The following is a 13,620-nucleotide window of genomic DNA, read 5'->3' as shown; positions in this document are numbered from 1 at the left end:
GTTCTGTGGCCTTTAACATTTGGCATATTCAAAAGAAAATGTTATGCACTGAGAATGTGTATTCTGCAGTCACTATATGGAATGTCCTAAAAATGTCTGTGAAGTCATCTCAAATGTGACTTGATTTTCTTGTCTAGATGACCTGTCTGTTGACGAAAGTGGAGTACTGAGATTCCCCACTACCTCTAGTATTTGTTTTCTAAATTGAGGTGCTCTGACATTAAGTGCATATATTTCCAATCATATACTTTCTTGTTACTTATTTTATTTTGCATTTTTATTTGTATGTGTATGTGTGTGTGTATGCATGGGTATATGCGTGTGCCACAGTGCATGTCAGTCAGATGACAGCCTGCAGGAGCTGGTTCTCTCCTTCACCATGTGGGTTCTGGGGACTGAACTCAGGTCATCAGTCTTGGCAGCAAATGCCTTTACTTGCCAACGCATCTGATGACCCTGTGTCTCTCTGTGTGTTATGTATTTAGCGTATGTATGTGTGTGTGCAGATGGTATGCACCTGTACACGTGATGACCAGAGGAGGGCTTGAGGTGTCTTCTGTTATTCTCTGCCTTGTTCTTTGAGTCTCTTGAACCTGAAACTTGTGGTTTTTTGGCTAGGCTGGCAGCAGCAGCAAATCCCAGCCTGTTATAGAATATTAATTTAAGGTGTGTTACATTTATGTATGCTATGGAACATTTTTTTAATGATGCAAAAGATGTGTTGCATTCTTTTATGTTGCATTGGTTTAACTCTGTGAAGCTGTGTTACTGTGCCTGTCTAAAACACCTGATGGTCTAATAAAGAACTGAACAGCCAATGGCAAGGCGGGAGAAAGGATAGGTGTGGGGCTGGCAGGCAGAGAGTATAAATAGAAGGAGAAATCTGGGAGAAAAAGTAAGAAAGAACAAGAGAGGAAGGAGGACTTCAGGGGCCAGCCACACAGCCAGACATGAAGTAAAAATGAAAGTAAGATATACAAAAGTAAGAAAAGGAAAAAGCCCAGAGGCAAAAGGTAGATGGGATAATTTAAGAAAAGCTGACTAGCAACAAGCTAAGCTAAGGTTGGGCATTCATAAAAAATATAAACCTCCATGTGTGATTTATTTGGGAGCTGGGTGGCAGGCCCCCCCCCCCAAAAGAGCAAAAACAAACACCACCAGCCATTCTCCTTTCTCTACCTGCCTCAGTGTTGGGGTTACAAACATGCCTGGGACCATGTTGGCTTTTACATGGGCACTGTGGATCTGAATTTTGATCGATCGTCTTGCTTATACAGCAAGTGCTTTTAACTGCAGAGCCATCTCTCTCCAGCCCAGAAGCATGTCATTTTGATGAATTGATCCTTTGGTTGTCATTTAATGACCTTTTTTGTCTCTTTTGACATCCTCCTCCACTTAGTCTAGTTTCTTAGATAAATGTGCAACGACTACTGCTTGCTTTAGAATTCCATTTGCTTGAAATATGATTTTCCAGCCTTTCATTTCTAGGCTCTTATGTGCCTTTACTGGTAAACTGAGTCTCTTATACATAGCACTTTTGTTTAAATTCTTAATTTGTTTTTGAGACAGGATCTTGTATGGTCTGGTATCTGCTACATAGCCTTAGGCTGGCCTCAGTCATGGTGATCCTTTTGCCTCAGCCAAGTGAGTGCTGGGATTAGAGGTGAGTATCATACCATCTAGCTTAAAAAAAAAATCCATCCAGTCAGACAATAGCTTTTGATTGGATAATTTAGTCCATTTATATTCAAGGTTATTATTGAAATGTAGGGACTTATGCCTGTCTTGATTTTTTTCTGGTTATTGTCAAAACTACTTCTCCTCATCTCTGATTCATCTTTGCAGTTGCTTTGCTGTATTTGATTAGTCTGATTGTGTTTTTGTGTGTATTTTTCTGGTGGAATTCCCATCTTCACATGCTGTCACCGTGGCAGTCCTTTCACTTCTGGATGCAGTCCAGTCCCTCCTTAAGCATCTTTTGTAAGGCTGCTTCTGCAGTCATGATTTCCCCCAGTTTCTGCTTATCTTGAAAGCCTTGCAGGGTATAGTAATCTTGGTTGGTACTTGTTTTTTTTTTTTTTTTCAGAACATGGAAAGTGACATTCTATTTCCTCGTAGCCTGGAGTGTTTCTGCTGGAAAATCTAAGTAAGTCTAGTGAGGTTTCACTTAGATGTGTCTTGGTACTTTTCTCTTGCAGACTTTAAAATCCTTATATTTTTGACAGTTCTATATTATGGTGAAGATCTTTTCTGGTCATGTCTGTAAGCCTCTTGCACTTGGATGTACACGACTTTCCCATGATTAGGAAAGCTGTCCACTATTTCATTGGAGAGTTTCTCAATACTGCCAATCCTTGTCTTTGATGATCAATGGATATTTGTTGATTTAATGGCATGTCACAAATTTTGTGTGCTTTTTCTTTTTTTTTCTTTTTTTGGCCTGGATGAGTTATTTAAAAAGACCTGTACTCAAGCTTAGACATTTTTTTCTTCCACACACTCTAATCTATTATTGAGGCTTTCAATCCAATTTTTTAGTTGACATATTATGGATGCCTCACTCCTAAGATTTGGTTTTTTAAAAAATTCTCTTTGCTGAGTACCTTACACACATCCTACATTGTCTTTTGTACTTACTTAAATGTTTGTGTTCTTTTAGATTTCACCGAGCTTAAAAAACTCCATCCATTTCTGTTTCTTTGGGATCTATTACTAGAGCTATGATTCCCACTTATTGACTTGCATGTTTGTATGTACAAGTGCACATGTCCTTGTGCTTGTGGAGGTCAGAGGACAACTTTTGGAAATGAGTTATTTCTGTCCACCATAGGAGTCCCAGGAGTAGTTAGTTCATCAGCCCTGGCTGTAAGTGCCTTTATCCACCAAGCCTCTTGCCAACCCCTAGGCAGCTCCCCCTGCCTTTTTTTTTTTTTTTTTTTTTTTTTTTTTTTTTTGGCAAGCCAGGCAGCCTGCCTGTTTTGAACACTGTGGGAAATTTACTGCAGCTGCTAGGATAACTGTAACCACATCACTACTGAAGTCATCAGGAGGCCTGGCTCTAGGGAACATATGCCAACTGTACAAGATGCCTCTTCTAGGCAAAACAAGCCTTTGTGAATTTTAGATGATCCTGTTCACCTTGCAGCTGTTCTCTCTCAGGACTGGAGGAGGTGGCTGGAGTTCCAGAGTCACCAGAAGCCGCAGGCTCTGATACTCACAGAAAGCTCAGAGCTGAAATGTGAAGAAATGGCTAAGAATTCCAGTGCCTCAGCAAAACATGTATGATTAGTGCAGCAAAGCTAGAATCTGTGACTGGTGAAATTATAATCTGTGCATAAGCATGCCACCCCCCTCTTCCTGTATAAGCAAGACATTCTCCACTTGGGCTCGTCTGGGAAGCTCCTTCTCTCCTGTGCACTGCTTCCTGGAACTGCATCATTAGGCCCTAATAAAGGCATCTTGTGAGGTCTTTTGCCAACACATAGCATGGAGACTAGACAGAAACCTGGGTGGCACAGTGAGAAGGCAGTTGAAGAGTTCTAGAGTATCAGGAGCTGAAGGCTCTAATACCCTCAGAAAACTATGCTATCAGTTCCAGAGAACAGAAACTAACTATAAAGTATGGTAGAGGTACTGAAGGTAGAGAAGCTATGGTTATGGACGAGGAGGCTTTAATATGGGAGCTGAGTCTATAAAACCCGCACATCCCCCTTGCTAGAGTTTGGAGAGAGCTGAGGATTCAAGAGCCAAGGGTTCCAACATCCATAGCTTAAGAGGTAGAACTCCAGCCACTAGGTGTTGTTTCTCTTAAGCCCAGCGCAGTAAGCTTCTGCCTTGAGCAGCCAAAGATGTGAGCCTCCAGCTTTGAAGGCTTAGAACCATTAAGTTCCTAGAAGTTCTCAAGACTAAGAGAGCTAAGTGTCTAGATTTAGAAGCCTATCGTGAGCCTCTAGAACTCAGGCCTGACACCACTAAAAGGACTGCCTGCCTAGTCATGTTCAGATACAGCAATATGCTCCTCTCATTCTTACTCATGACACTATCGCCAACAACCTCTACTCCCCGCCCTGTTGTAGTATGTACCTAGAGTGCAGACTACCCAGTGTGTTCAACTCAATTATTGGGCAAAGTTTGGATTACAAGGCAGCTAGCTGATGAGCTACTACAGTACGATGTCTGTGGGTTCTCAGAGACAGGAACATGTAGGATTTTCTGACTTCTGGAGCCATCCAGATTGAAACAAAAGTTCTCTTAAGTAGCTCTTGGCTACAGCACTGAGGGTTCATAGAGAGATGGTGTAAAATTGTTTTCAAAGCAAGGATGCTGTACAGACTTTAGATTACTTATCTAATTAGACAGCAAGCCAGTGTGGATTGTGAAACCTTCCAACAGCTGGATTGCCAGCTTCCACACTGGCTGTGAGAGCTGAGACTATTTTTTCACCTGCATCTCTGTCGTTATGGGATGGGGGGTGCAGGTGCCATGTTATTTTGTTTCTTTCTATGACTTTGTTCCAGGCTTCTGATGGTTTTGGTTTGTTTTTTGTTTTTGGGTTTTTTTTTTTTCCTTTTTTGAGACAGGGTTTCTTTGTGTAACAGCCCTGGCTGTCCTGGAACTCAACTCTATAGACCAGCCTGGCCTCAAGAGATCCACCTGCCTCTGCCTCCTGAGTGCTGGGATTAAGGGCATGTGCCACCACCACCCAGCTGGGTCTGATGTTCTCAACTATTGCTCACCTCAAAATGCAGCTATACGTTTGTTTGGGTTTTTTCTTCACAGGAAGTGAGTGCTAAGTGCCTCTCGTCTTTCTTCTTGGGATTCCCTCTACCCTGTCCTGACAGGCAGCAGACCAGTACCTTGGCTTGCTCCTCCTCTGAATTCAGCTGAGTCCTAGTAGCAGTCATTTCTGCACTTATCAACTGGGAATTGGGTCCTTTCCTTTAATTTTATCAGCGTAAGAAATTAGTGCTGTTCCTTTGGGTTATGAATCTGATTGGGAGCCAGAAAATAAACCACACATATTGTACTTCTGGAAGCTTTGTTCTTTAATGAGCCATGGAGTGATTTGTTCAGCAAGCTGCTTTTGTGTAGCCATACAGTGCATATTCTGAGTGACGCAAACTGCACTTCATACAAATGTCTTGCCCCCTCCAAAAAAAAAAAAAAAAAAAAGTAAATTACAAAGTGCTGCTGATTGCATTGGGAATGTAATCAGTTCTGTGAATGAAATAAGTCATTCTTATAGAATTCTTAAACAGTAAAGTGGCATATTTCACAGGATATGTCCTTTTATAATACACAGTATTTTAAAAATTTACACTCACCATACTTATAAATTACTTTAAATCCATTAAAATAATATAATACTAATCTGTAGTCCACACCTTTCCCATAGTAAATACAAATACTTTGTTCAAGAGGTGCAACTTTTATATGACCTAAGAGGGCTGATAAATAGGCATTAAGAATGGATGGGTAACAAGGCGACAGACCCATTGGTAGAGCTTTTCTTGAAGTTTAAACCAAGAGATCAATAAGATCTAATACAATGGAGATTACCCATTTAACTCTAAATCAAGTGTGGAAATGTTCCAGAGAAATGTGGTCTCAAGTACCCTAGGGGCACAAAAAGTCGGGTCTCCTACAAATACGTAAAAATCTTACTACTAAGGCCAGCATGGTGTTGGGGCACAGTGCTGGGAAGTTATCACAAGTGTGTGGGTGCATATAACACACCATTCAATACAGAGGAATGCAGGTCCATTCCCCACCAAGACTTAAAAGTGGGTGAGAAAAGCCATCTGGACAGCTTTCTATGGTTACAGTTCTCTGAACTTCATACACCTCCGGAGAATCCTTTCTTCTCTCTAGCTTATTAGTTACAGTTGGAAACACAGCTCACAGGCATAGAGGTGGAATAATATAACCTCCCTTGATCACCTGTCAGCACACTTCTGTGACCCTGTCTTTGTGAAACACATAATATCTTCACACCCTATGCAAGGTAAGAGTGACAGATTTCCAAAGACTGAGAGTTGGCCATAGTGACCTGTGCCCTGAACTCACATCTTTCTGTCTCTCGTAGTAACACTCAGAGAAAGAGGGTCATATCTCCCTGTATGTTTCAGAAGCCCAGTGGCCAATTCTAAACAGCAGGAAGTATAAATTATGTGCAAACTGAGCATGTTGCCTCCCTGAATCCTGTATGCATTTGCTGCAATTTGCTTCAATCTGTGATGCAGAATTTGCTTCTGCTACATTTTCTGTGATACACAGCTCCAGACACATATTAGTGAATGGGTAGAAAAGAAAGTGTAGATGTTACTGAGCGCTAGAAGTATGTGATGTAACTAGAATGCTCTGAAGTTTGGAGCACGGGCTCCACATGTGAGCCACTCTGCTGGTGCCAGAGAGATTCTTTTGATGCATTTTGAGATTGAAGAAAAGCAGCGAGGCAGAAGCAACAGAACGGTGACCCTGGTGTGGACTGTATCCTGAATGACTGCAATAGTGTCTGATGTGGTGATGCAGAAGCCCCGATAAAAACTGATGGAAGTAGAACATTTGCTTCTGACAGTATTGGGCTTCATCTCCATCAGACCAGTAGTGCCTCCTGACCCACAGGAACAGTAGCTTTCTTTTCCTCAAAGGAGGGCCTATACTTGTTGAGACATTCTTAGGACTGTGTGGATTTCCCCACCTCATCCTGGCAGTTTGTTAAATGATTAGAAATTCACAAATCTAGCAACTGAAAAAAAATGTTTTTATTTAACTTTATTCAAATTCAGGTTTTAGGTCCCTGAGAAAAATTATAAAGTCTTTTAATGTCAATTACCTTGTTCCTACAAAGTGACCTATGTAGGTAGTCTTTTCTCGGGCCCAAATTTACCTTATAGAAAAACGAAACAAAAACTAAACTGAAAAATTTAGGTGGGAGAATGTGTGTCCTGTGTTGAGTTCCCCAGGCCATTCCTCTGAAACGAAGGAAATTGTTCAACAGCTTAAAAAAAGAAAATATTTTAGTAACGTTTTTGACCCACGTGGAGAGCAACAGTTAACACCTAGCTGTAGCTGCTCTTCCCAATATTAAAACAGTGTGTAGTCCTCAAGGCCCAAAGCAGTACCCTACCTTGACACAGCCATACTGGGTTCCTTTAGGACACAGTGCCCAACATTCTTATTGTTAATGCTCGTGAGACATAAAACTTAACATTTATTGATTGACCATCATCATTGGGGAGATTTTCAAAGCATCCTTCATGTGTCTCAATGTTGAACTCATACCAGGGAGAGGGAAGACTCCTGCTACCATGAGCTGCTGCGCAGAATGATGCTACAAGTCTCATCTCTAGAGCCGGCCAATGACCACTGAAGCAGTGGCATGAGGTTCAGTGTTGTGTAAGAGGAGACCCTGCCTTAACAAAAACTTACGATTCCCATAACTTCAAACCAAAGAAAATGAAGAAAACCAAAATTCAGGTTATAGGTGGTAAAGGCTCTTTTTGTAACAGTGCATGTGGTAGTTAGACAAAATGTATTTAGTGACTTTAAAAATAAACATTTTCACATACTTAAGAAAGGGTATCATGTTTCATTTCACATACATTATAAATAGCAAAAAGATTTCTATTCTCACAACTGCTAGTACATGATGTTTCAGACATTATAACTTAGGTACATGGAGACCACCAATAATGAAAAAGATGCCCTTACTTTTCCCTCAACCCAGGGGTGAATGGTTCTCACCACCTGTCCAATGACCACTCATCTGTAGGAAGAAACTCCATGGGAAGAAGGGGGAAGCACAAAGTTAAAAAGAACTAGGCATACTATACATGTGTATTTACAGTAAACTTCAGGAACAAGTATATTAACAAAAATAGCTTCAAGTAGTCCTTGATTTTTTTTCATCTAATACTGATGGTCTGAGAAAAAAGAAGATAAAAGTTAAATAGATCATATGAAAACTTTCTACATTTCTTTTGGCAGCTTTCTATAACACTCATGCAATGTTGTATGTGAGGACTTGTAGAGAAGTGACTACATGGTCACATTATCTGTCTGAGTCTATGGTGGTATTCCACCAGCAGATGAACAGGCTCCCATACAGTCTTCAGTTTAGTCTATACAACAACAAAAGCCTGGGCCGATCAGGACAAAGCCTTCACATTTAGGGATTACCTAAATGTGTCTGTGACATAGAAAACAAACAAAGACTAGAGGAATCTGATCTGATAATCAGGACAGTATGGCTACCAGAACTTTATCCCATGCAATATATTTGGCAGGAACTAACCAGTACTGATTACTATGATATCAACATCAACAAAAGATAAAGCATGGTCTCTTCACTGTAGGACCAGATAACCGAGACATGCTCTGATGGCTTAATGGAAATCATAGTTTATGTTTCCAAAATATAACATGGAGTATTTTTAAATTAAATTTAAAATAGATGGCTTGGGCTTTTTGCTTATAAATCCTTGTGGAAAATATATTCTACCACAGCTACTATCCCAATACAAACTCAAAAATTTTGCTTTCATGGTTAAGAGAGGTTTGTATATTTTCTTCAAATGCTAGAAATGAGAGCATTCCTCAGGATCACAACAGCCTCCTAGTTCAACAACTATCTGTGGGAAGGGAAGAGTGGGGGGGGGGGGGGAGGCAACTACTGTTGGCCAAAATCCCCCTAGGTGGCTTTGTTTAGTGGAATCTCAAATACAGCAGCCAAGGCACAGCTGGCCCATCCCTAGCCAGCTTCAAAGAGGCCACTTCTGCAGGAAGCCCAGCGATCCAGCACACAAACTGCTGAAACAAGAGGCAGAACCATTAGGACTGACTGTTACGGACAAAGTGACCAGCAGAGGCCCCAAAGATGAGATGTGTTCACCACTCTAGCCACATGGGGACGCATCTGTCATTCAAACCATAAACTCATTATCTCCAAAGAGTGGTAGCTGCTGTGCAGAGCTGCAGGCAGGGTCCACAGTTTTCTTTCGGCCAGATGTGACTGTCCCCTCTGGGGTCTCTTTGGTTTTCTGAGGTGAGTTTTTCACATTCTTGAGTTTTTGTTTGCCCTTTTCAGGGTTGAAAGTTCCTCTGCTGATGAACTGAGGCCTGTCTTCTAGGGATTTGGCTTGGCCTAGTGGTCCTTCTGTTCCCAGGGCCTCACAAGCTGAGGCAGCTCGGTAGAATGGAGACTTGGAATAAATCTGAAATCGCTTTCTAGTGCCATGAGATGATGTAGTGTTAGATAAACATGAAGAGACGGAGGAGTCCACAGAGTCTGGCTGCTTTCTTAGTGGCTTTCGAAACTTGCTTGAAGGCTCGGACTTGGCAGCTGTTTTCAGGGAGCTAAGGGCTAAGCTTCTCTCTAATGTAAACACAGAAGACAAAATTGTACAAGACAGTGTCTCTTAAGAAACATCAAGGGATGAATAGAAGCCAGTGTTCACATGTGAAAATAAATGGGTCAAAGTTGTGAGGGTCTAGTTGATCTACTTTGTGCAGAACCATTACTTAAAAAGCTCTCTTGGGTTGGGTCTGGTGGTGCACACCTTTAATCCCAGAGCTTGGGAGACAGAGGTAGATAAATCTCTGAGTTTGAGGCCAGTCTATATAAGTTCCAGGCCAGCCAAGAACTACAGAGTGAGACCTTGTCTACAAACAGACAAACCCTCTCCATCCAGTTCCACAAATACTTCATAGTAAGTCCCAGGGAAGTCTGGTATGTTTGAGTATGAGGCCAGCAGAGACCTACAATAGTCACCATTATTCCAAAGGCTCTGTCTCCCTGAGATACACAATTAAACACCTCCTTTGGTGTAACAGTTCCACCTCACAACAGGGCACAGTTTTGGCACTCATTCTTAGGAAATGGCCATGAGATGGACATGCACTGAGATTACTGGCTTTTCCCCCATGGTAAGTTACCAAAATTAAATTACCAACTGCATTACACTGAGTGTGAGTCTAATGAATAATGAGGAAGCATCACAAAGACCTGTGATTCCTTAGGAATCTGTCATATTTTCATGTGAGATCAGTGCATTTGTAAAACAGACTCAACTTAGCTTGGGAATTTTTTGTAAGACAGGGTTTCTCTGTAATAGCTCTGGCTGTCCTAGAGCCTAGATTTGTAGACCAGGCTGGCCTTGAAATCAAAAGATCCACCTGCCCCTGCCTCCTGAGTGCTGGGATTAAGGGTATGTGCCACCATGCCTGGCTTGGAGATTGTTGGTTTTTTTTTATTTTAAACCATTAAAAAATATTTTTATATATTTTTGTGTGTGTGGATACTTTGCTTGCATGTATGAATGTGCACCAAGTGCCTGGCACCCTCAGAGGCCAGAAAAGGGCATCAGATTTCCTGGGACTAGAGTTACAGTTGTAAGCTACCATGTGGATGCTGGGAATTGAACCCAGATCCTCTGAAGAGCATCCAGTGAGTGTTCCTAACCACTGAACCATCCCTCCAGCCCAGCTTGAGAATTCTTATTCCTTCTTTACAAAACAAATTGTGTCTCTAGTGTAATATATTCATTTATCAGATCTCTCAAAAATGGTACCTTCAGAATCCATATTCAAATTTTCTGAGCTATCAGCAGTCCCAATAGAGGCCTCAGACTCAAGGGTTTCGTCATCAGAGGCACGAGGTTCCAATATAAGCATCTCAAATGTTAGTTCTTCCCTAGAAGATACAATCAACAATATCGTTAACATGATAGGAAGCAGAAGAAAGATGACAGGAAGACTTTCCATGAAAGCAAAGAAGCTAAATGGCAAAGACATTTCTTATTGTCCCACCAAGGTGATGAAGAGGATTTATTTATATGCAAAGTAATAGGTGGATGAAAACAGGAGATGACAGGAATGGTGAGGCTAGGGGTAGACAGGCTGAGGCAAGTTGCTATAACAAACATTCTGAGATGAACTCTGGACTGAAAACTAGAGATTCTAAAATTCAATCTCTAAAATTAAAATTCAAGATTCTAAATTCATTCATGAAACATCAGCAAGTACTGTTCTCTCTCTGGACCTCAGCCTCTTCATCCAGAAAACACACTAGACTGTCTCCAAATTTCTTTTTAGCTCTTAGATTATGCTCGACAAATAGAAGCTTAACTAAACACAGACTTTATCTTCTACCTTGATCACATCAAGGTCTTTGGATAAATAAAACACTGCACTTTTTTGCCCTGTGAGGCTTACATTATCTCTGGCTACAGTATATTCTAATTTATCAGGACCATACACCTATATTTCAGTGATACCTTTCATTTTACTAAGTTACAAAGATTTGGCTTCTAACCTTATTTCCTTACTAGGGTCCTAGCAACACCTTGATTTATTTCAATTAGTACCTTCACAAAAACTCACTTCAAAATCTAGTACCAAAATATCTTTATGTCTGCAACTTTTTTTTCCCTCTGCATTATTAACTTTTTCCAATGAACAGATCATATAGCTTGTCAATTCCTGGTAATCTGCTAGCTCTGACTCTGGTTTTTTCTTTAGATCAAGTCTCCTCCCGTCAGACCCTTCCCAGCCTTACTTCTATTTGAAAAGCCTGAACTCCACAGACCATCTTTTTAAATACAGCCTTGCCAGTTGCTCACTACTTCCATGTGCAGTCACATGTTTGAGATTTATGCTTATACTTCTGCACTTTCTCTTTCCTAACCATTTCCTATTTATCCCTCTCTAGGACCATGCTCACCAGAGCTGAGGTAGGTCATCTTTTCAGCCCCTGGTTAAGTAACTACTGCCTCACTTTTTCCACAGCTGAGCCTTAGCTGCTTTTCAGTTGCCCTAAATTCCAGAATCAATCCTGACATTCAGGTTTCCTAATTCTTCATGAATCAAGTTCTCAAACCTAAGAAGTGAGCTATAGGGACTCAAGGAAACCTTTAGGATTTCTTAAAAGAGTAATCCATGTCATTTCAGAACTAGTACATAGTACCTTCAGGGAGAGCCATGGGATATTCATCTTCCTAAGGGGTAATGTCAACCCACTCCTGCCAGAGTGATGGAGGGAACAGAATTTCTTAGCTTTCCTCTTTGAAATCACAACAGGTTTCTCTACCCAGTATCCCAGAACCTAGTGCAGGTGCTGCCTTATTCTATCTAGTTGTTGGGCCCATGGTCATACTGATTTCTAAATAATAACACGTTATTATTCCTTTATGTAACTGCAACTAATGCCTATGCATGGAGAGAACTCGGTCTTAGCCAAGGGACTCTTACTCTTCTTTTTGCAAAACACATCTGTTTATGCAGGCTGGTCTCTGACTTGTCAAGACTGTAATACCTCATCTTGGCTCTCCACTGTTCATGCCTGTTGAATATGGACTAAGACACATACATACACTAGGTATGTATACTCTCCTATTCCCACTGCTCAGCATCAATATTCCTATCTCATGGAATGTCCTTCCCTGAGGTGAGAATTTCCACACTCACCTTGAGCATAGGCAACAAGTCTCTGATAACGCCACATCCCTTGGACCACCTGACATAGCACTTGACACAGGAGATAAGGAATGATGAGGAAAAATAAAGGGTAGAAGGAAGGAAACATAAGACACCGCTATCTCCTCTTGTCTGGACACTTACTTCTCCTTCTGTAAGTTCTCAATCTGCTCAGTCAGCACTTTCTCCTCCTGCTGCATTGCTGCTTGCTGCTGTTCTGTGATGTCAGTCTCCATGGCTGTCTCACTAGTCATGGTCTCTTCAGGGACATCAGACATGGAAGGCAATCGGACTATAACAGGAGAGGATGGACTTGGATAGTTTCCGCGATGCATACGCCCCTTTCCCTGCAGAGAAAATTGATTTCAGAAAGTAAACTACCTGTGTCAGTTTTACATTGATCACTTTGGATAACAAATGTCCTTCCATCACATCATGAGAATGAAAGGACTGAACAGGCATAGGATATTTAGTAAGATACCATAACTCCAACAAATTAGGTTAGGAGAATTCTATCAAGAACACTGAAACAAGGATATACATTTCCAGCCCTGGGTGTTAAGAACCGCCGTGCTGAGGTGAGAGGCTTCTTTTAATCCAAGCTGTGCACTAAACAGCTTCAAGTCAATTAAAACTGAGTTATGTAGTCACAGGAGCCACATTTCAGCTGTCCCAGAGCCACAGGCAGACAGTGGCTACCACACTAACATTGAAGATATATGTTATTTTCAACATTGTAAGAAGTTCTGACAATGCTTAACAGCTTTAATCTTGGAAGGACAATCTCTCACTGGGCAGATCAAAAAAACATGTCCTGAAACTCAAGTTTTACAGGGAAAAATATCATACAAGAGATCACTATTGTGATGTTTTCTTAAGAATTTTCTCTTTTTGACATGAGGGAGGGAAAAACCTCACTATTGTTTTAAATATGTTACCTTACATATGACTTTTAGTTTCTGGTTATAGCTGACTAGATTTAACAGATTGAATCTCCTGCCAAGACAATTAGAGCAACATAAAAAAACGAACACATGCTTGAAAATACTGGGTATCTAAGGGGCAAAAAAGGTCCAGCACTTACTAGTGATTTGCAGTTTCAGAAGAGATGGCGGAGTCTGAGCAGAACTTTGAACATATTATAGT

The 13,620-nt window shown here is 41.0% G+C and overlaps 1 protein-coding gene across 5 annotated transcripts in view; it reads right to left on the bottom strand.

Moving 5' to 3' along the window:
- Positions 1-6,744: 6,744 nt before the first annotated feature.
- The window catches only part of Myo9a (myosin IXA), a 214,235-nt gene continuing 207,359 nt past the window's right edge, over positions 6,745-13,620 (bottom strand). For all 5 annotated transcript variants that reach the window (XM_059268022.1, XM_059268025.1, XM_059268027.1 and 2 more), the window contains 3 exons: positions 12,619-12,821; positions 10,572-10,693; positions 6,745-9,376 (listed from right to left, as the gene is read on the bottom strand). In XM_059268022.1, the coding sequence (XP_059124005.1) occupies positions 8,925-9,376; positions 10,572-10,693; positions 12,619-12,821 (777 nt within the window). In that variant the 3' untranslated portion in view covers positions 6,745-8,924. The remainder of the gene's footprint in view (positions 9,377-10,571; positions 10,694-12,618; positions 12,822-13,620) is intronic.

This window comes from Peromyscus eremicus, chromosome 7 (assembly GCF_949786415.1).
Source record: "Peromyscus eremicus chromosome 7, PerEre_H2_v1, whole genome shotgun sequence".
NCBI classification, from domain to species: Eukaryota; Metazoa; Chordata; class Mammalia; order Rodentia; family Cricetidae; genus Peromyscus; species Peromyscus eremicus.
The sequence above is the reverse complement of the archived record's forward strand: the minus strand, read 5'-3'. Positions and strand labels throughout refer to the sequence as shown.